We start from the raw sequence: 20,826 nt of genomic DNA, 5'->3' as shown, positions 1-20,826 counted from the left end.
ATGTTCGTCTTCAGCTCAGGGCTAGTGGAAGAGAAAACACAAAAGCACAGTAGTCCTGCCCAGTGGCTCGCACCTGTAATCCCAGCACTTTGGGAAGCTTGGTCAGGAGGATCACTTGCGGCCAGAAGTTGGCACCCAGCCTGGGCAACACAGCAAGACCCCATCTGTACTAAAAACAAAAAAAGCGCAATAAATACATTCAAATATGAGGTTCTAAAAATTAGTCTCTCATTCATAGGCAAGAAAATGAATCTCTAGTTAAACTTCACACCTTACACAAGTATTAATTCTAAATGGGTCGTGGACTTAAACATAAAACTATGAAGCTTTGAGATTAAAACATAGGAAAAACATCCTCAGAATCTAGAGCTAGGCAGAGAGGTCTTAGACTGGACACCAAAAGCAGGATCCATAAAAGGAAAAATTTATAAATTGGGCCTCATCAAAATCAGAAACTGTTGCTCTGTGAAAGACCCTGTGAAGAGGATGAAAAAAAAAGCTATAGATGGGAGAAAATATTTGCAAACTATCTATCTGAAAAGGATTAGCACCTAGAATATATACAGAACTCTCAAAACAAAATAGTCTTTCTTTTGAGTTCTCAGTTTTAAATCCAAAATTGTTGTGGACTGCAGTTAAGGAATGCTCTGTGGAAAGCACTTGAACAGAAGACAATGCTAGTGCCAGGAGGACATTTTCTGCTAACTGATAGCAGTCCTGCAAAGGTGCTTTCAATACCAAAGTAATCGCCTTTGTCTCACAGTTGTGTGGACCTCACATTGGCTTTAGAAACAAAAGTCACAGTAATAGAGCACTATGCAATCATCCTTACAACTGTTTCCTCTGTTATGTTTCAAGCCACATGTTGGACCATTTGGAACGATTTAAAGTTGTATTGACCTGTCATAACATGATCACATGAACATTAATGAGTCTTCTCTAAATTCACTCCAGCCTCAAAATGATTTAACTTAGTGCTAAATTCTTCTGGAAAGACCCTTGGACCTTTATACAGCACAATTCACATTGAACGCATTTGTTTATCTGCAGTGCCAGCAGACCTAACTCTGACCACAGCTCCTCTTCTCCAATCCCTTGGCCCAAAGAGGTGCTCCAAATTGAACCATTAAGCCAACCACATTCTTAGGTTATTTTAGAACATTTCAAACCAAATTTTGCATGACTTTACAAAAATGCACAAGTGAATGTCATGCATTTCCAAAGGAAGTTATCAGGAATGAGGGTGCCATCAAGGAAATGTATGTCTGGAGCATCTTCTGTGTCCACTGAAATACAATAAGAGAAGAAGATGGAAAGAAGTGAGAGGTTGGCTTGTGGTTGACAGAGATAATAGAGTCCTTAGCCCAGGGAACAGGGGCCCCATGGTTTAACACCCTGAAGTTGTATGTAAACTTTGCATGGGAAGGAACATTCTCTGGGGAAAAGGTGTGTGGGCTTTCTTCATGTTTTCAAGAGGTCCCTTTTATAAAAAGCTCAAAAATCACTGCTTAGAGAAAGGATATATTTGGTTACACAGGCAAAGGGCCAATGGAGGCACTGCAGACTCAAAGGAGAGTGATGATCTTAGGCACCAGAGTGGCAGGGGAGGCTTCATGGGGGATATGGAATGGCAGGAGACTCTTTCAGGAGCCTACGCTCATAGCCCAAGTCTGCCCACATCTCCCCATCTCCACGGCAACCACCTGACCAAGAGGCATCATTGCCTCTCACAGCTGCAACTGCACCAGCCTCCCAGCCAATGCCCCCACCTCCTCTCCTGCCATTCTACAGCCTGTTCCCCTGCAGCAGCTAGAGTGACCCCAAACTCTGATCGGCATCTCTGACAGCTCTTGGAACTCAAGAGCTATGCAGTAATTATTTTTTAAGAGATGAATAAATGCTCAGATGAAGATCTGCCCTTGGGTGAAAGTACTGGATATAAAAAGATGAAATAGATGCAAGAGACATCGCGAAGGATGCAAGAGATACCACAAAGGATGACTTGCCTGGCTGACAGGGTGTGGAAGAAACAGGAGGAGACCAAGGAATTGAAGTGAACTCCAGGTGTCTTGAGTGGAACAGAGGGAAGATTGAGAACAGATGGACCAGGGCTGGCTTTAGAGCTATTGAGTCAAACCATTATCTGTGGTTCAACAGCTGGAAGTTCAGGACAAACTCAGGAGAGATAAAGACTAGTGGTGTGGATCAGGACATAGCCCTGCACAGGAAAACTCTAGTTGAAGGTGGGGCACGGATGAGGTGTAGGAAAATTCGTGTGAATGGAGGCTGGAGAATCTGGATTACAGCCACATATTGAGGCAGGAGGAAGAGCTAAAACCAACTGCGGGATGAGAACAGCATGGAAGGCAGGAAGAAATCCAGCACCATGAACTTCCTATATAGTCTTCCAACTGGGAATTTCTGGAAGGATAAAAGGAAGGTTTTCTTTCTGCCTCCTGAGTCCCTCTGCCATGAGAAGTGAGAACTGGCTGGGCGCAGTGGCTCATGCCTATAATCCAGCACTTTGGGAGGCCATGACGGACAGATCACTTGAATCCAGAAGTTCGAGACCAGCCTGGGCAACATAGGGAAACCCCCATCCCTACAAACAATTTTTATAAAATTAGCCAGGCATGATGGTGTGTGCCTGTGGTCCCAGCTACTCAGGCAGCTGAAGCAGGAGGATCTCCTGAGCCTGGGAGGAAGGCTGCAGTGAGCTATGATTGCACCACTGCACTCTAGCCTGGGCAACAGCGGGAGACTGTCTCAAAAAAAGAAAAAAAAAATTAGGCTTTACCAGCAAGATGTGATGGAGTGATGGCTCACAAGAAGTTCTCCACTCCCAGACATGGGTCCCTCAGCTTCCTGCCTCGGAAGTGCAGAGTACGCATCGTGGGAAGGTGAAGAGCTGCCCTAAGGATGACCCTTCCAAGCCGGTCCACCTCGCAGCCTTCCTGGGATACAAGGTTGGCATGACCCACATCGTGCAAGAAGTCAACAGGCTAGGATCCAACGTGAACAAGAAGGAGGTGGTAGAGGCTGTGACCATTGTGGAGACACCGCCATGGCGGCTGTGGGCATCGTGGGCTACGTGGAAACCCCTCAAGCCTCAAGGCCTCCAGACCTTCAAGACCATCTTCGCTAAGCACATCAGTGATGAGTGCAAAATGCACTTCTCTAACAACTGGCATAAATCTAAGAAGAAGGCCTTTACCAATTACCGCAAGAAATGGCAGAATAAGGATGGCAAGAAGCAGCTGGAGCAGGACTTCAGGAGCATGAAGAAGCACTGCCAAGTCATCCACGTCACTGCCACACCCACATGCACCTGCTTCCTCCACGTCAGAAGAAGGCCCCGCTGATGGAGATCCAGGTGAACAGAGGCACCATGGCCAAGAAGCTGGACTGGGGCCAGGAGAGGCTAGAGCAGCCCATACCTGTGAACCAAGTGTTTGGGCAGGATGAGATGATTGACGTCTTCAAGGTGACCAAGGGCAAAGACTACAAAGGGGTCACAAGTCATTGACACACCAAGAAGCTACCTTGCAAGACCCACTGAGGCTTGCTCAAGGTGGCCTGAATTGGGGCATGGCATCCCACCTGTGTGGCCTTCTCTGTGGCACGTGCTGGGCAGAAAGGCTACCATCACCGCACTGAGATCAACAAGAAGATTGATCTCTTAAGATCGGCCAGGACTATCTTATCAAGGACGACAAACTGATCAAGAACAATGCCTCCACTGACCATGACCTGCCTGACAAGAGCATCAACTCTCTGGGTGGCTTTGTCCCATATGGTGAAGTGACCAGTGGCTTTGTCATGCTGAAGGAATGTGTGATGGGAACCAAGAAGTGAGGGCTCACCCTCCACAAGTCTTTGCTGGCTGAGACCAAACGGCGGGCTCTGGAGAAGACTGACCTTAGGTTCATTGACACCACTGCCAAGTTTGGCCATGGCTGCTCCCAGACCATGGAAGAGAAGAAAGTATTCATGGAAAGTATTCATGAAACCACTCAAGAAAGACCAAATTGCAATAGAAGACGGAGCGTAATGCCAGGAACAGATTTTGCAGCTGGCGGGGTCTCAATAAAAGTTATTTTCCACTGAAAAAAAAATGAGGAGTGAAAACTAAGGCTATGATGGAGGCAGTCAGGAGGTTCTTTAAAGGGAGAGAGGATCACAGAGCGGAAATGATGCAGCAGAGGTGAGGAGAAGGCTTGAGAAGAAAGTGTAGTCAGGGCACTCCAGAGAAACAAAACCAATAGGAGAGCAATGTATAAAACAATATATGTGGCCTGTGTGTGTGTGTGTGTGTGTGTGTGTATATCCTCTGTGTCCTTTTATATTTAAATAGAGAAAGATTCATTCATTATAAGATATTGGTTCCTTCGGTTAGGGAGCTGAGAAGTCCCACCATCTGCCATCTGCAAGAGGGGGCCCCAGGAGAGCTGGTGGTAGAGTTCAAAGGCCAGAGAGCTGAGGGCCCGTGGTGTAGACTCCAGCCCAAGACTGAGGACTGGAGAGCTGGAGAGCCAGTAACCAGCTGGCAGTTTGCATGGCCCATGTGAGAAATGTGGTTTATTTCTTACTACCATACTCATAACCAAGAAGCTCTTTCTGACAAAAATTAACCCAGATACCATCAAAGAAACTTGTGACAAATGTATTCAGGGCACAGCTATACGTTTTTAGACTTCCCACTGTAGATTCTCTCCTGTCTCTTGTATTTCTTTTGTGGGGGAAAGAGTAGCACCCTGCAGCCCTCAAAGCCATGAGGAACGTTGATTCCCTAGTGCTGATGGAAATGCATGAGCAGAAAAGTAAAACAACGAGCTAAATGCAAGCTCAAAAACAGTGGAGATGCGGCCGGGCGCAGTGGCTCACGCCTGTAATCCCAGCACTTTGGGAGGCCGAGGCAGGTGGATCACGAGGTCAAGAGATCGAGACCATCCTGGCCAACATGGTGAAACCCCATCTCTACTAAATATACAAAAAATTAGCCGGGTGTGGTGGCAGGCGCCTGTAGTCCCAGCTACTCGGGAGGCTGAGGGAGGAGAATGGCATGAACCCGGGAGGCAGAGCTTGCAGTGAGCCAAGATCGCGCTACCGCACTCCAGCCTGGGTGACAGAGTGAAGCTCCATCTCAAAAAAAAAAAAAAAATAGTGGAGATGCTTGATGTGTTTTTCAAGTTTAGTTGCATAAGCTATCACATTGTTTGGTGCATATTAATTTTTAAATATAGTGTTCAGCCATTATAGTTTCTGGGTTGGTTTTCACTTCTGAATCTAGGGAAGGGGATTATTATTTCACTCTCAGACCAGCAGGAAATCGCCAGCCTCTTCAAAATCGCTGGTCGACCTCTCCCCGACCCCAGGATATGGACCCAGAGGGGAGGAGCAGGTAATCTGAAAGCCACTGAGTGATCCCTTTGACATTTGAACTTGTATGTTAACAGATATATGCCAAAATGTATATCCTCGTTTCAAAAAATCTAACAGTTGCAGCCCTATTTGAATTTTTCCACAGCCCTACCAGTGTGAGATGTTAGCCATCCCTCAACAACCTACTTCAGATGCACATATTTGCCAATAGAAAATTTTCAACAAAACCTCCATGCATTTGAATCGCTCTTTAAGCCAGGCAGGAAATTATAGCAGTAGTTAACATTTGGGGAGGGCAAGAAGAAGGCGCACGGTTTATCTCTGACTGCCCTCCTAATTTCACAAAGACAAATACAGAGGATAAGATATTTGATAACAAAGCCTCTTCTGGAAACATTTGCATTTGCATCTCTGCATCTCTCAGTATGTCCCACTGACTCTCAGTAAGAACCTTTAGAAACGTTCTCCATGCAGGATTTATCTGCGTTGTGTAAGGGACAAAGTTCACACAGTAGCCGGAAACTTACAAAAAATGGTCAGTTTCCGTAAACCAGCTTTTAAAATATGCACTAGTCCCCCCTTATCCTCAGTTTCACTTTTCGCAGTTCCAGTTACCCACAGTCAAGTGTGACCCATAAGTATTAAATGGAAAATTCCTGAGTTTTGAATTGTGCACCATTCTTCACAGTGTTAATGAAGTCTTACACCATCCTGTCCCATCCCACCATGGACGTGAATCATCCCTTTGTCCAGCATGTTCATGCTGTATACACTATCTGTCTGTTTCAATATAGGAAAAAGTATAGTGTATGTAGTGTTTGGTACGATCCGAGGCTTCAGGTGTGCGCTAGTGTCTTGGAATGTATCCTCCTTGGAGAAGGGAGGACTTCTATCATCTAAATCAAATCGAGAGGCCTCCAGAAGTTTATTTTCGCTTAACAACTGCTTTGTCCTGAGTGATTTATAACTGATTGGGCCATGAAGAGAAAGTGAGAAGCCAATGACAAAGCAACTGTCTGCTCTAAAGGAAGCTTTCTGTGCAGTTGAACGTCTTAGCAGTACCCAGAGACCGGGCAAGTCAAGTCTCAGTGCTACTAACTGTGATAGTTGAGGAGCCCCAGAGAAAGCAAGGCCCAGAAAACTGGAGCCATGGAAATGGCTCAGTTTGCAAAAAAGGGAAGAAAGTTGGATGCGACAAACCACAGATCATGGCATGCTGGTGTGGCCAAGCAGAGAAGGCAGATCTACAGTGACTCAACTCTGAGGTCGGTCTGCAGGTGAGAACACACTTCTCCTCCCATCTGTTCATTATGTGTTCAGCCAGCAAGCGTGGAAAGCAATGGAGATGGAAAATGGTGGAGGCATGAATAAACACTCCCCTCCAGAAGTATGAAGTCACTTAGGCGGGCCAAATGTAAGAAATTTACATTTGTTGGGTGCCATGGTCTGAATTTTTGTGTTCCCCCACCTAACAAAAAATTAATACACTGAAAGCTAATCACCAATGTGATGGTGTTGGGAGGTGGGGCCTCTGAGGGTGATTAGGTCCTGAGGGCAGAGCCCTTGTGATTGAGATTAGTGCCTTTGTGAAAGAGACCCCAGAGAGCTCCCTTGCCCCTTCTGCGGAGTAAAGACACGGCTAGAAGGCGCAGTCTCTGAAGCAGAGAGCAGCCCCCACCAGACACAGAATCTGCACCTTGATCTAGGACTTGCCAGTTTCCAGAACTGTGAAAAATACATTTCTTTTGTTTATAAGGCACTTAGTGTATAATATTTTCTTGTAGCAGCCTGAGCCGGTCAAGTCATTAGGAATAAACACTTAAAAACCATTAGTATAATTTCAAGGCAGGAAAAGTCTGTCTACATGGTATATGCATTAAAAAGGTAGGACTTTGTTAACTCCATACTCATGGTGTGCTGGGAATGCCCAGACAGCAGCATCACTGCAGGCCACCTTCACATGCCGCAAAGGCCAAGGAGGTCACCCGCCATGGCTTCACCATGACCATTAAACCAGCACCGTTGCTTGACTGGGAGCCTGGGTAGCTAGAACAGTCCACAGGAGATGGCCAGGAGGGCGAACAATCTGGAAATCTCTTTTGAGCGATGGGGACAGGAGTCAGGAGGGCTTCATCTGGAGCAGACTTAGGGCATGAAGAGGGTACAGACTCCCTGAGGCTCCAGGAACTGGGACTCAGCTGATGGAAGGACAGCTTCGATGAATCTGTGGCCTTCAGTCTAGCTGTCTGGAGTGGTTTTAGGAAAAAATTACTCCCAATGTCCACACACCTTGGAAAAGATTCTCACTTAATTGAGCATAATTGGTCTAGGGCAGAGCTGGGCATTGGATTTTTTTTTCTTTTTTCTGTCTTTTTTTTTTTTTTTTTTAACTCTCCATTGGTGAGTCAAAAGAGTTGTCTGACAATGGAGTGGGCCACCCACCCTGTGTAGAGGAAGAGAGCATCAGAACTTGGGTCATGGCTGGCCTTCCTCACCTCAGGAAGTGAGCCAGAGTGTGCAAGGCCAGCCACGGTGGTGGGATGGGATCTGGGAAGGCGACCCCTGGTTTCTATTGGGGGAAACGTGTGTGTGACAGTTACAGGGAAGCCCTGGACCCGGGAACCACCTAGGAAAAGGCATTGGGGGAAGAGGGGCTGTGGTGTGGTGCAGTCGGGGCCCCGAGGCACAGCGAGCGAGGATCTGGGAGGCAGGAGGACTCAAGGATCTCAGAGGCAGGCCGCATGCAGTTCTAGTACCTAGTGAGTCCCACCCTTAGTAGCTGATCAGGAAAGGTTCACAGGTAAACAGGTAGGCTCATGCACTTTCATTTGTAAAAATCAAGATAAGGCCACAAAGTTAGGAAATGAACAGAAAAGCAAACAAAATGAAGTTCAGCCACACCAACTAAAGAAATATACTTTTTTTTAAATACCATGTTACACCTATTCATCCAGCAAAACTTTTAAGCCATAAATTATGATTCTGCTATAACAGATGGACATCACGTATGCATGCAAACTAGCCTCCTCCCCACCCCTCAACCCCCCATTCCAGCCAGAGTGATGTCCCGAGGGGCCAATCCCTTCACACCAGGCTCCTGGGTGGCTGCCCTGCTCGTAAGCCAACTCCAAGCTCCCTGAAAAGCACAGCTCTTGGTCCTTTCAAGGGCTGTCCTTCTTCTCTGTCTCTCCGTCTCTGTCGCCCTGTCTCTCTTTTCCTCCCTCTTCTCTCCTCTGCCTCTCTCCTTCCACTCCAGCCTCATGTCTGTCTGCCCAGCCCCACGAGGTCCCCACGGCTGCCAAACCTCCTTCAGCCATCCCTGTGAGACACAGCCTCCCCATCTGGACTTCACACATGCTGTTCCTTCTGCTGGAAACCTTTTGCCACACCTCAGTCTCCTTCCCTGGAGCCCTCCCCTCACCCTCCTCCTCTTCCTCCCCTTCATCCATCCCTAAGAGCACAACCTCACCAGTGTAGGGGCTCCCAGAGACCAAACATAGAACAATCTGAGTATCCAAAACAAAAATGGCAATAATAGACAATAACATTGACGAAAAAGTAATAAAGGTGTATGACTCCTTAGTGATACCTGGAGACAGACAGACAGACAGATGATAAATAATATATCTGGGGATAAATGTACTAATTAAAGTGATTGTAAATTTCTCTTTCGTTCATGAATTCTCCCTCTTTCCTCCCAGGCCTTGCTTTATCCACTACTAGTCTTTTTCTTGCTGCTCTTGCAGGCTTTTCTCTAATGCCTGCGTCTCTTGGGAGCCAGGAATGGGGCGTAGCTAACTCAAGCCTTGTGTCGTAGGTGGGACTTTCTTACCAGAGAGCTTTGATTTAGTGTGCGCTCTGGAAGGTGGGTGAGCTGTGTCATAGGCTTTGGGCCCCCTGGTGTTTCTGGGTCCAGGGTCTCTCCCTGGTTCCCCGCTGGCTGCAGCTCCTCCTGCATGGTTTATGGGCTGCGGTTCCAGGCAAGCCTGCCATGCCTCCCCCTCCCCATGAAGTGAGAGTCCCCTCCCCAGCACCCCGGGCCTCCCCGGAAGCTCTTGTGATCCCGTTTCATGCCTTTTCCCTGTTTCCTGGTGACCTGAGCAAATGCAAAGCTGAAAGACACAGTGGACTCAAAGCAAAATGCAAAGCTGAAAAATGCAAAGCTGAAATGCAAAGCTGAAAAAAGACATGGCAGATTCACAGGGGGACAGACCACAGATGAGAGTCAGCAGGGGCAGGAGGTGTAGCCTCTGAGCGAGCTGGTAACCTGTGGTCTCAGGGGGCTGTGGGAAGCCCCTGGGGACACTTGAGCCAGGAGGTGACTTGATCAGAGCTACAGTTGCCGCAGAAAGTAACGGAGGCAACCAAGTGTGTCTTTGCTCAGGGTGTAACCCAGCATTGTCTTGGGAGGGAGAGCCGCTGCCAGCCCGGGGCTGGGGAGGATTCGAGGAAACCCTGGCTTTCCCAGCCATCTGGGGCACGCACTGGGGAGAGTCCGATGGCTCCACACCCGGTCTCTTTTATTCCGATGGTTGTGTTGTATTCTCACGTGTATCAGGAAACCAATGTATCCACTATGGTTTCACCTCAGCAATAGAGAGTGCCTCTTTAAAGAACATAAGTTTAAGTGAGTCTTTAAAGAAACGATGGTTCTGTTGGTCAAGGATTCTCAGATCTGGCAAAAATCACGATGAGGGATGCAGTGAAGTAGCGTGGCAGTGGAGACATTTTCATCAACCCCAAGGAGACCCCGTACCCATTAAACAGTCCCTCCCCTTCCCCCCTCTCTGCCCCACCCCTACCCCCTGACCACCACTGATCTGCTTTCTGCCCCTGAGTTTGTGTTTTCATATAAACGGGATCATACACTGTGAGGCCTTTTGAGTCTGGCTTCACACTCTCAGGCTAGGTCTTCATGCTTCCTCCGCTCGGTACCCCGTGTCTGTGTTCGCTCCTTTCTGTGGGTGAGTTCAACATTTCATTGTATGGAAATACCACATTGTATTTACCCATTTATCCGTGGATTGAGCCTATACTTTTCCTATTCTTGTTTCATCCAGCAAATGTCGCACACAGGCCAAGTGGCCAGGCCCCAGGGCTGACGGGGTCCTTCCTGCCTGCTGTGTCTGGTGGGAAAAGCGGGCTGTTCTTAGGAAGTGACAGTCCTGCAACAAGGGCAGGAAGGCCATCAGAGAGGATTTCAGGAGGACAGGAAGTCTGTTCAGAGTCTGAATTCATCAGAAAGCCTAGGACAAGGGTGGCCTTCCAAGCGGACAGGACAGCAGGGGAAAGAGCATGGCAGGTGCAGGGAGGGTGGCCTTGTCAGCATCTCTGCAGTGACGGCGGAGGCAGGAGGTGGCAAGGGCAAAGACCACAGAGGTGGGCGGGGGCACTTCTGGGGGACCAAACCTGTGGGGGTTGTGTGTGGTCTGCTGAGGGGCTTGGACTGTGTCCTGTGGGGAACAGTGCCTCCCAGGAGCTCCAAGACAGATGCCTCTGTGGGGCTCCCAAGGAAGGAAGTCGCGAGGCCAGGTCTGCTGCAGACCCCTTCTAGCAGGAGAGAAGAGAGTGACCCTGCGTTAGCCAACCTTGGAGCAAGGGGCCAGGGCAGTGGGACTGGAGGCAGAAGCAGGGAGACCCCAGGAAAGCCTCCGCAGCAGAAGAGTGGGGTTTGGTGATTGCTTGGCCGTGGGGAGAGAGAGGAGAAATACCTCTGGATCTGATGCATGGATACTACACAACCACGAGGGACTGTGGAGGCACCGTGTTCAGGCCACCGCATCCCAGAGCCCAACCCTGGAGCCCAGAAACGGAAGGGCCCATCAGGTGCCAGAGTTAGGGTGTGCTCGGGAAGCAGCCCAGGGGAGGCACGCCCACGCCACCCAACTGCAGCCCCTCCTCCCACTGCATACAGAGTACTGAGCCTGCTTCGGGAACCCGAGGACAGAATGGAGGCCAGCGTTGTTCCTTTCGCCCTCTCTAAGGGTAGTAATAGCCATGATAGTGGTCATCGGAAACCTGACTATTTGGCAGTGTCAACATTATTGCAGAGAAACATCACATGAGGGTTTGCAGGGCCTAGCTGTCACTATTAGGCGCAGGTGAACCCTGGCGGCAGAGGGGCAGAGGGGGTGTTGTGCTGGGGCTCAGAGCAGAGCTATGGCCTGGGCTGGCGGCGGGTAGCTCCGCAATCTCCCATCTTGGTGCACAGAGTCGGCAGCAGGAGCCAAGGATGGTGACCAGGCTCTCTCTGCTGTGGGGGGCCCAGGGTAGGGAGACTAGCTAGACCCTGGCTCCAGGAAGGAAGCAAGGCCCCAGAGTCAGGCTGCAGCTCCAGGCTCAAGGATGGGGCAGGTAGCAGGAGGAAGGAACAGCCCTGGTGCTAGAACTGGCAAGTAGCACAGCTCAGCAAAGGTCGGGGAGTAGCTCCAAGGGCTGGTTACAGGAACGTGGAGGAGGGAGACAGATGGACTCAGGCTAGGAACTCAGCCTTCAGAGCAAGGAAGGAGTGAGAGCATGAGAAGACAGGACCAGGCTGGGTGTGGTGGCTCAGGCCTATAATCCCAGCACTGTGGAAGGCTGAGGGGGACAGATTGCCTGAGCTTAGGAGTTCAAGACCAGCCTGGGCAACATGGCAAAACCCCACCTCTACAGAAAAATTTAAAAATTAGCCAGGGGTGGTGGTGCACACCTGCAGTCCCAGCTACTGGGGAGGCTGAGGCAGGAGGATCGCTTAAGCCCCATCTCCAAAAAAAGAAAAAAGTTTTTTAATCAAAAAAGAAGACAGGATCAAACTTGGAGCATGGGGTACCCCAGGGGAGGCCACTGAGAGGGAAAGCCGGTATCAGCAGGGGACGCTTCGGTGAGCCTGGACCACCCACGCCTGGTCAGTGGACACAGCACTCCATACTCAGACAGGCCAGAGGGGCACTGCCCAGGGGGACCAGGACTGGGCCTGCACGGCATGAACCCTGGTCACAGTCATCACAGCGTCTGCACCTTTTGCTGCCCAGTCTTGCCTGTGATTGACGAAAATATTCTGCTTTGAACAGGAAGAAGATGAAAAATGGAAAATGTCACCAAGTCTTTTTCTTCCTGCGATGAAGGAAGGATGTAACGCATACAGAGGTCAGTTTAGGAGAACGTGCATGGTCACCTAGACAGCAGCACGTGCTGGGAACCCTGTCACGGGAGGCTGCTGCATGCCACTCACAACCGAGACATTCTGCCTGTCTCTATATTAAATTTCCTGGCCAGGCGAGGTGGCTTGTGCCTGTAATCCCAGCACTTTGGGAGGCCAAGGCGGGCAGATCACCTGAGGTCAGGAGTTCAAGACCAGCCTGGCCAACATGGTGAAACCCCGTCTCTTCAAAAATACAAATATTAGCTGGGCATAACAGCGGGAGCCTGTAATCCCAGCTACTCGGGAGGCTGAAGCAGAAGAATCGCTTGAACGCTGGAGGCAGAGGTTGCAGTGAGCCGATATTGCGCCATTGCACCCCAGCCTGGGCGACAGAGCGAGACTCTGTCTCAAAAAAAAAAAAAAATTCCTTTTGGTGGCCTGAAGCATACAATTGGTTAAAAGGCAAGACGCATATAGGATGAGAAGATAGTCAAGACCTCCATCCTGTTTTTGAACCCCTAAGACTTCAGCTGATGTTTTCTTGCTAGTGGCAGGGAAGAAAGATATTTTTAGATTGCTTAAATTAAGAAAATTAATACTGTATGTATAGTGAAATGTCTTACTCCTATTAGACTAAGACGTGTGCCTGAATTCTGACACACAATTTTTCTGTCAGTTGTTCAGCCTGATGAGCATAGCTGTCATCTGGCTGGATCCGCAAGTGTAGGAACTGGTCTTTCAGATATTTGCATTTTAATTTCCTAGAACTATTACCCAACTCTTGTGGTTCTACTGTGCCCTCAGGATAAATCCAAACACAGTGACCTGCCAAGGTGACCTCAGTCATTAGTGCTAGTGTGGAAGTTTCTGAAAGATGCAATCTGGATGTGAAGTGGAATCTTTCCAAATGGCAGTCATTCGTGTCCTCCTTCCCAACCTTGGTCTTCTCTGGATATTATTAACTTAATAGATGTATTTTTAAATTGACTCCGGGCTTTCACCTTAATAATTGCACCTCATCCTAAGCAACAATATGAATGTGGTCATAGGTTTGATATACTAGTGATATAAGATAAAAATGTCTGTGTGTCACTGAAAATTCTCTTACATACCACTAGTGGCAAGGGCACCCCACTGCACGAGATACCGAACTAAAGTGGAACCCTGGGGGACACGATGACATTGGCAGGATTTGGCAACTCAATCCATTTTCACTGGGAAGAAAGGAGGTCAGAAGGGAAAACTAACATTTATTAAGTACCTAAGACATGCAAGGCTTGGAGTTTTTCCATGCCCATCTCATTTAATCTTCACAACAACTGGGAGAGGTAAATGTTGCTCTCCTCGTGTGGGCAGGTACTGGTAGAAGCCCCGCTGTCATCCAAGCTCAAGAATCCATCAACTCCTCAACGGTGCAGAGGAGTCACTATCAAAAACCCCTTTTCACTTGCATATTCCTTCAACAAACATTCAGCATCTCCAGGGTGTCAGGTGCAGTGCTAGCCCGGAGATATAAAGCTAACACCTGCCAACAACGAGCTTATATGTTGGGGGTTACAGTGGTGGGATGGGATGGAGACAGTGGCATAAACTGAGTAGTTTCTGTAAGTTCGGATGACAGTAACAACATCCAGTGGGTCCTGCTGGGAGTTACTGTCATCCACACAGTGGGGCCATGGGCCTGGCCAGGGTCCACGGGCATCAGGTATGTGTCTGCAACAACAATCCCATCTAAGACTCTGCTTTGCACATCATCATTTGGCCTTTACAGCCACCCTCACTGGCTTGGTACTGCATGTATCTGTAAGGTAACTCCCACGCCTTCAAGCACGCCAGGTAACTTACCAATTTGTTTTCTTCTGAAGAGCACCTTTGTGGAGCCTTCCCTCTCAGCTGCGATCCTTGAGCCTTCCTTGGCCTTTGCTGACTTCTTGCCTCTCCCTCATTTTGGTGGAGCTCATTCTCTAGGATGTCCCAAGAAGGGACTAGCAGAGGGGAGTTTTGGCTGCCCTGGGCATCTGAAAGCTGTCCTGCACTCACACTCAGACAGCAGGTGCCCCGGGATGTGGAAAGCAGGGCTCCCTTCTCTTCTGATACAACTGTGTAAAGACAACAAGGGCACAAGAAGAAAGGAGCCAGAGAGCAGAAGCCTGCTGTCCCCTGGCAGGAAGTCAGGGGCTCATGTCTGAAATGGATCAGTCAAGAAGTAGCATATGAGCATGTTATATAGACACTAGGAAAAGAACACAGAAACCACCCGAAAGAGCTTCCACAAAACCAGACCGCCACACACGCCCCTGCGGCCGCTGCGCTTCCTCCAGCAGGCTGGGCATGCTGCACCTCCAGCCCTCATGCTTTCTGTTCCTCTGGCTCAGAATGCTTGCCCTTTGGGCCTCGGTGCCAGTGAGGCCTTCCTTGAGGGCCCTTGTGGAATGACAGTCCCCCTCTGCCCGCGCCCACCCCTCTGCCCGCGCCCACCCCTTGCCCGCTGTACTTACCAGTTGGGTGTGAGCGTGTGTTCACAGACGCTTCTCACAGTGCGATGCCAAGTCCTTGAGGGCAGGGCCTTCCATTTTCCACCTGCTCTGAGAGCAGTGCCTGGCCTATAATCGGCTCAATAGAGTCAAAATGTAATAACTGAATTTGTCCTGTGTATTTTTAATGAACAAATGAATATAGGAAACAATGCCATTAGATAATGTAATTGGCAGGTAGACAGAGTGGGATGGGTTTTTTATTATAATCTGTTTAATACTCTGACTTTGTTTAAAACAATGTGTATCATTTTGATACAAGCAAAAATTAATTTGGGAGAAATCTAATGCTCTCATGGGAAGCCAACTCTCACAACCTGCTGACCGGCCCAAAAGCTCTGAAAACTGTCTACGCCTTTTGTGTAATATCTGTTTCCATTAAGACTGAAAAAGCAAGCAGCGTCCCTCCTAGAAGCAAACCTGTAGTGTCATTTTCCTGGTTGGATGTTGTGGCATTGGACTTGTTATCTGCCAGGTCTTTGGTAGTAACTTCAAGGAATTAAATGTCTTCCTCTTAGAATTCTTTTCTTAAAAATCAAAGGTTTTCCTCTTCAAATAAAACATTAGCATTTTAATCACTAAGATTAACCCCCCACCCCTCTTTCATTGCCCCCCCACGTGTGAAACTGCCTTGGCCTCGCTTTTCACATTCTTAGGATAAAAGCTCTTTCTCCGCTGTAGGAGAGAGTGGGGCAGTTGTTGCCCTTTGAGGGCCATGAATAGCTTCCTGCATTTATAAATGTCCATGAAATTCTTGAAGGGATTGAAAAGTGCCCTGCGCAAAAGTGTCATGAGAAAAGCAAAGTTTCAGTGAAAAACTCAATCCATTTAAACGATCTAGAGGGGAAATGGGCAAAACGGCTCTGCAGTGTTTTATTTTAAATATAGTTGCAACTCCAGAATGAGAATGTGTTCCATCGTACAACTGTTTCTACATAAGTAATCATGCCATGGTTTCCCTTCTGTTAAAGATTCTGCCTTCCTTTTATTATTAAATACGACATTTCCTGATTTTAGTGAATCTAGTGAAAAAGAAGTAGCTTCCCGTTACTAACAAAGCTGTTTTGTTTAAAATGCCCTGATGTAACAGGTAGGTGCTGCTACTGCAGAAGATTTAGAAATCCTACAAGGGGGATTGTTATTAGAAACAGCACGTTATGACACATTTAAACCTTTTCTAGAATTTTCGAGGGAGAATGCTTACAATTTTAAACACATAAAAGGAAGCATTGATTCCTTTTCCTATATTTTATCACTACGTGTTATTCCTACATTTTGAAGTTTTTCACAGTTTACGCTTATGTACATGTCAGAAAATTTACTAGAAAAGAACAATTCGCTTCAAATACAGGAGTCGTAAACTCTCTGGCCTTTGGAGTACATGCATCCTACAAGCTAACCACAAAATCTAAGGGAGGGCAGGGCAAAGAATGAACTTCCACATATTAGTGACATGAAGTATCTCTTCCACCAATGGGATGCTTTAGACAATGTATGCAATGCTTATTTTCTGCACGCTGGCTCTCGGGCTGGCTCTCACTGGGAAGGATTATGTGTAAGGAGAGAAGTTCAGCCCAGGCTTCCCAGCTGCCTCCTGTAGGCCCACTCCAGCCCATCAACCTTTTTCACCTCTTCTCCCCTCCTGTTGTCACACCTGTTTTGGGCTGGCCACCTGCCCCGTGTGAATGACGACACCCCTTAAACTTTGGCCTCATCTCTGCAGTCACCTTCAGAGTCCCATCTGAGCCCCCTTCCCACCCCCAGCGCTGTGCCCCCAATCCCTGGGCCACCTCTTATGAGACTGCCCTGTCTGGGGAAGGACACCTAAGTGCATTGGTCCTATGAAAAATTTACCAGCTTTGTGATTTATTTGTTGTCTGTTTGTAAGCCCACGTTAGCCATTCTAAAAGAAATTTGCATCATTTTCAAAAACCTGCCCAACTGACCTTGTGTCACCACAGGCTGGTCCTCTGTATCTCTGTGGCAGAGACGGTGCTCAGCCAGCAATACACACAGCCCTGCCCTTCAGTTTGCTGGTAGGAGGTAGGCTAGCCAAGAGCTCTTGCTGGGTCCTGCTAGAACCCCCACCACCCACCCCACTCAGACACCTGCTGAGCCATCCGTGCTGTAGTCTGTTCAGGAAGTCAGGTGGACCTGCCTCTGCCGTGTGTGGCAAACAACCCCTTCTGCCCAGAAAGTGCTGTGCTCACCTCTGGTACCAGCATCTGCAGCTTGTGAACCCAACCCACTACTTTTTTTTTTTTTCTTTTTGAGACAGAGTCTTGCTCTGTCTCCCAGGCTGGAGTCTCAGCTCACTGCAACCTCTGCCTCCTGGATTCAAGCAATTCTCCTGCCTCAGCCTCCTGAGTAGCTGGGATTTCAGGTGAACGCCACCACACCTGGCTAATTTTTGTATTTTTAGTAAAGACAGGGTTTCACCATGTTGGTCAGGCTGGTCTCAAACTCCTGACCTCATGATCTGCCCACCTCGGCCTGCCAAAGTGCTGGGATTACAGGCATGAGCCACTGCGCCCGGCCCAACCCACTCTTTTTGAAAACTGGAGCTGCATTTCCATGTCCTGTCTTCCTGCAGGTGTCCTGTCCTGAGGGTCCTGACTCTGACCACCAAAGGCACAGGCACTGACCCTAGGGCCCTGATTCCTCTTTGCTGGCATTCACCTGCTTTGGGGCATAGCTGTTTCTGGTGTAGCTGCTGTCCTGCATTATCCTCTCCCCCAAGGGGCAGAGAGTGTCAATGAGGTAGGCTAAGACCCTCTGAGATGCTCTGCTTCCTGGGGGATGGCAGCAACTATTTGGGGCTAAACTGGAACTGCATATATTTATTTATATATAAATATTTATTACAAATTAATTTATTCATATAACTTTATAAATTTTATTCCATTTACCATCACTGTATCGGCATGAGGAAGGGGTTATTTTCATTTCTCAGAAAGGGGAATGGTCTCTGCAAAGGCTGTCCCCTACTAAGGTCACCAGCTGGTAGGTTGTAGGGCAGGGGTTCTGCCTGGCCGCAAACAGTGGCCCTTGCACCAAGCTGTGCTGCTCCAGGCAGGTGGCAGATGGCCAAAACCCTCGGGACAATTGTCCTGCCTATTCCCCAGTTCTGAGTTTGCATCAGAATCTCCCCAGTCTTTCCCCACCTCCCCTGAGAGTCTAGCTTTTCCTGGGTCTCACAGCACCTTATTTCTGCCCCTTTCCTTGTTTCTGCCCCTTTCCCTTTTGCCAGTTCCTGGTCCTCTGTGGTTTGTTCAGAGACTCAACCCCTCCTTCCCATGTGATTCTCTGGGGAAACTTCTGCTGGGTCTTCATGTTTGATGGCTCTGGGTCTCTAGCAGCCAGATTTGTGCTTCTGTCTGTGACTATGACTTTCCTCCCAATGTAGAGTTAGAGCGCCACCCTCTCCCTTCTCGGTCAGTGGGTCATGCCATGCTTGTCAGGGAGGCCATGCTGAGAAGCCTCCTTCATTCATTCACCACCCCACCTGCTTTGGAGGCCTGCAGCCTCTGCTGTCTTCACAAGGGGTAGCCCTTGTCCCTCAAAGGTTGGGAGCCTCTGTCTGTGCCCCGGGTCCTCAGCTGCCTTCCCAGGTTGAAGGTCATCACAGCCCTAAAGGCAGCTCCCAGTGAAGTGGCCAGACTGGGTAGCGGTTGTCAGCTTCACAAATTCCAGCAAATTTCCTTTACATTCTCGATATAGATTCCAGAAAGACGTCTCCTTCCCCAAATGACAAGTCTTGGCTTCCCACAGGAGACCTCTTCCAAGTCCCACATCAAGGATCCAGCTATTCCACACCACAGCATACATTTGGAACCTCCCTTCTGAGAAAGGAGCTCTATTTCCATTTATTTTAGTGATGGGAAATTATTCTTATTTTGTCTAGTGTCATGTTTCTCCAGGTCCACCCTCCTAACCACCAGGAGGAGGCAAAAGGGAAATTTTAAATATGTGTGATTTCAAAAACATCCAAAAAGTAATTCAGAAATTTAGCTGTCAAATTAGGGAGAAATACTGGGTACTTGTGTGTTTAGTGTTGTCTGTTTTATAATAGGAGGCAAGGGATAATTCCTGGAGAGTTCAACAGGCAACAAAATCTTTCATATTTTAGTGAATCATTTGAAGAAAAAAAGTAAGATAAAGCATTACAAAAAAGGTCACCTATGATTGTATAATCCCAGCATTAACATATTGTTTTTACATGATTATTATAATACAGTAGAATACTATTGTATCACACTTAAAAAATACTGAGTAAAGTAAAACTCGATATTTTTACATCAGCAGTTTTTTTTCTTTTTTTAGTGTATTTACAAGCATATATATGAATCTCATCTGTCCAACTTATTTTATTCAAACTTTTATCCTATGCAATAGCATATAAAGTTAGGCTTATGTTTATATTGCAATAACTTACAATTAACCTGCGTCTTTTTAAAATTTCACTAACCTATGTCTTTTTAAAATTTTTTCTTTTTCTTTACCCTTCTGGAGTGTAGAAATCTGGATGAAAAAAGATGAGTCTTGGAATTTCTCTCAGGACTATGATCCAGAACTGATCAAAGAGGAGAAACGGAAAGAATTAGAGTCAGAGATCAGGATACAGGTACGGCTACGTTTATGGTGTAGTAACAGCAAATCATTTACTTCAACCATTGTGCTTCTTTACAATTTCCTACTAATGACCTACCCCATAATTTAAGGGATTTTTAAACTTCACAAACAAAACACAAGACATGCAAAGTGACTTAAAAGTAATATGTTTTGTATTCTCCTAGGTTGATGAGTTGATGAGACAGGAACTTAAAAACTTAAAGCTAGCTGTGGACAGAGAAAGGGAGCGCCCAGTGAAAGCAGGAAAGAAAAAGGACAAGGTGAGTGGGGAAGGAGCCTGCAGAGGGGTGAGGTGGGTGGATTCAGTCATGAAAAGGAGCCCCTGACATGCTGTGGCGTGTCCAGGAGGGCTGCCTGTTGCCAGGACACCTCATGGGGAAACATGCCTGCCTTTGGTAAATTTAATTGGTCCACCATTTAACCTTTGGGCCTGTGGATTCATAAATAGGATAAACCCAACCATCTGAGAGTAACATCTCCCCAGCCCCGGTCGGTTGCAGATTCATATTACCCAAGCCCTACTGATAGAATGGGAACTATCAAAAGAGCCAAAGCACATTCCCCAAACAGTCCCCCAACTGTTCCTGTACATAGATCTATAAGGGAAGCCAATGGTAATGAGCAGGTTTTTGTGAGTGAGGGAATCATAGGGAAAGGAATTGGATGAATTGGAAGTGTAAGTTGCCACCAATCCATCTCACAGTGGTTTAGAGTAGCTAGTTAGATCAGAGTATTTGAAGTTCATTTAGTTTGGCCCCTGCTTCTACCTTCATTCCAGAGACAGCCCGGTCATTGGGCCAGAATACCCAAGGTAGAGGGCGGAGAGTTCTTCTCCCTGTCAGTGCTGGCATAAGCATAGGCAGCCTTTGCTTCTGTGGCAGCTTTCTCCACGTTCCATGACTGAGCCATTCTTCCTGTGATTCACACATTTTCTCTTAGAGGTTTCCACACATCCAGCTGCATTTGTGACTACTTTTGCTAGATCAGGGGCCATGCATGTGGTCTTTTTAGGATGACTGGCTCTTGATCCATTTTGTATTGATATTATGGTTTGACTCTGAAGGCAACTGAATTGGTGTTCTGAAGATCTTTCAATGTAAGCTGAAAACACCAATTTAATAACCATCCATAGACGAAAGTACCTTCACAAGAGCT

The 20,826-nt window shown here is 47.7% G+C and overlaps 1 protein-coding gene and 1 pseudogene across 6 annotated transcripts in view; both read left to right on the top strand.

Moving 5' to 3' along the window:
• Positions 1-20,826, top strand: part of IQCA1 (IQ motif containing with AAA domain 1) — a 171,405-nt gene that overhangs the window by 89,497 nt on the left and 61,082 nt on the right. For all 6 annotated transcript variants that reach the window (XM_030803119.1, XM_030803121.1, XM_030803118.1 and 3 more), the window contains 3 exons: positions 12,435-12,510; positions 19,557-19,663; positions 19,836-19,931. In XM_030803119.1, the coding sequence (XP_030658979.1) occupies positions 12,435-12,510; positions 19,557-19,663; positions 19,836-19,931 (279 nt within the window). The remainder of the gene's footprint in view (positions 1-12,434; positions 12,511-19,556; positions 19,664-19,835; positions 19,932-20,826) is intronic.
• On the top strand, positions 2,818-4,251 carry LOC100599530 (annotated as a pseudogene).

This window comes from Nomascus leucogenys, chromosome 22a (assembly GCF_006542625.1).
Source record: "Nomascus leucogenys isolate Asia chromosome 22a, Asia_NLE_v1, whole genome shotgun sequence".
Lineage (NCBI taxonomy): Eukaryota > Metazoa > Chordata > Mammalia > Primates > Hylobatidae > Nomascus > Nomascus leucogenys.
Note: the sequence above shows the minus strand (reverse complement) of the source record. Positions and strands in the feature narration are given on the sequence as shown.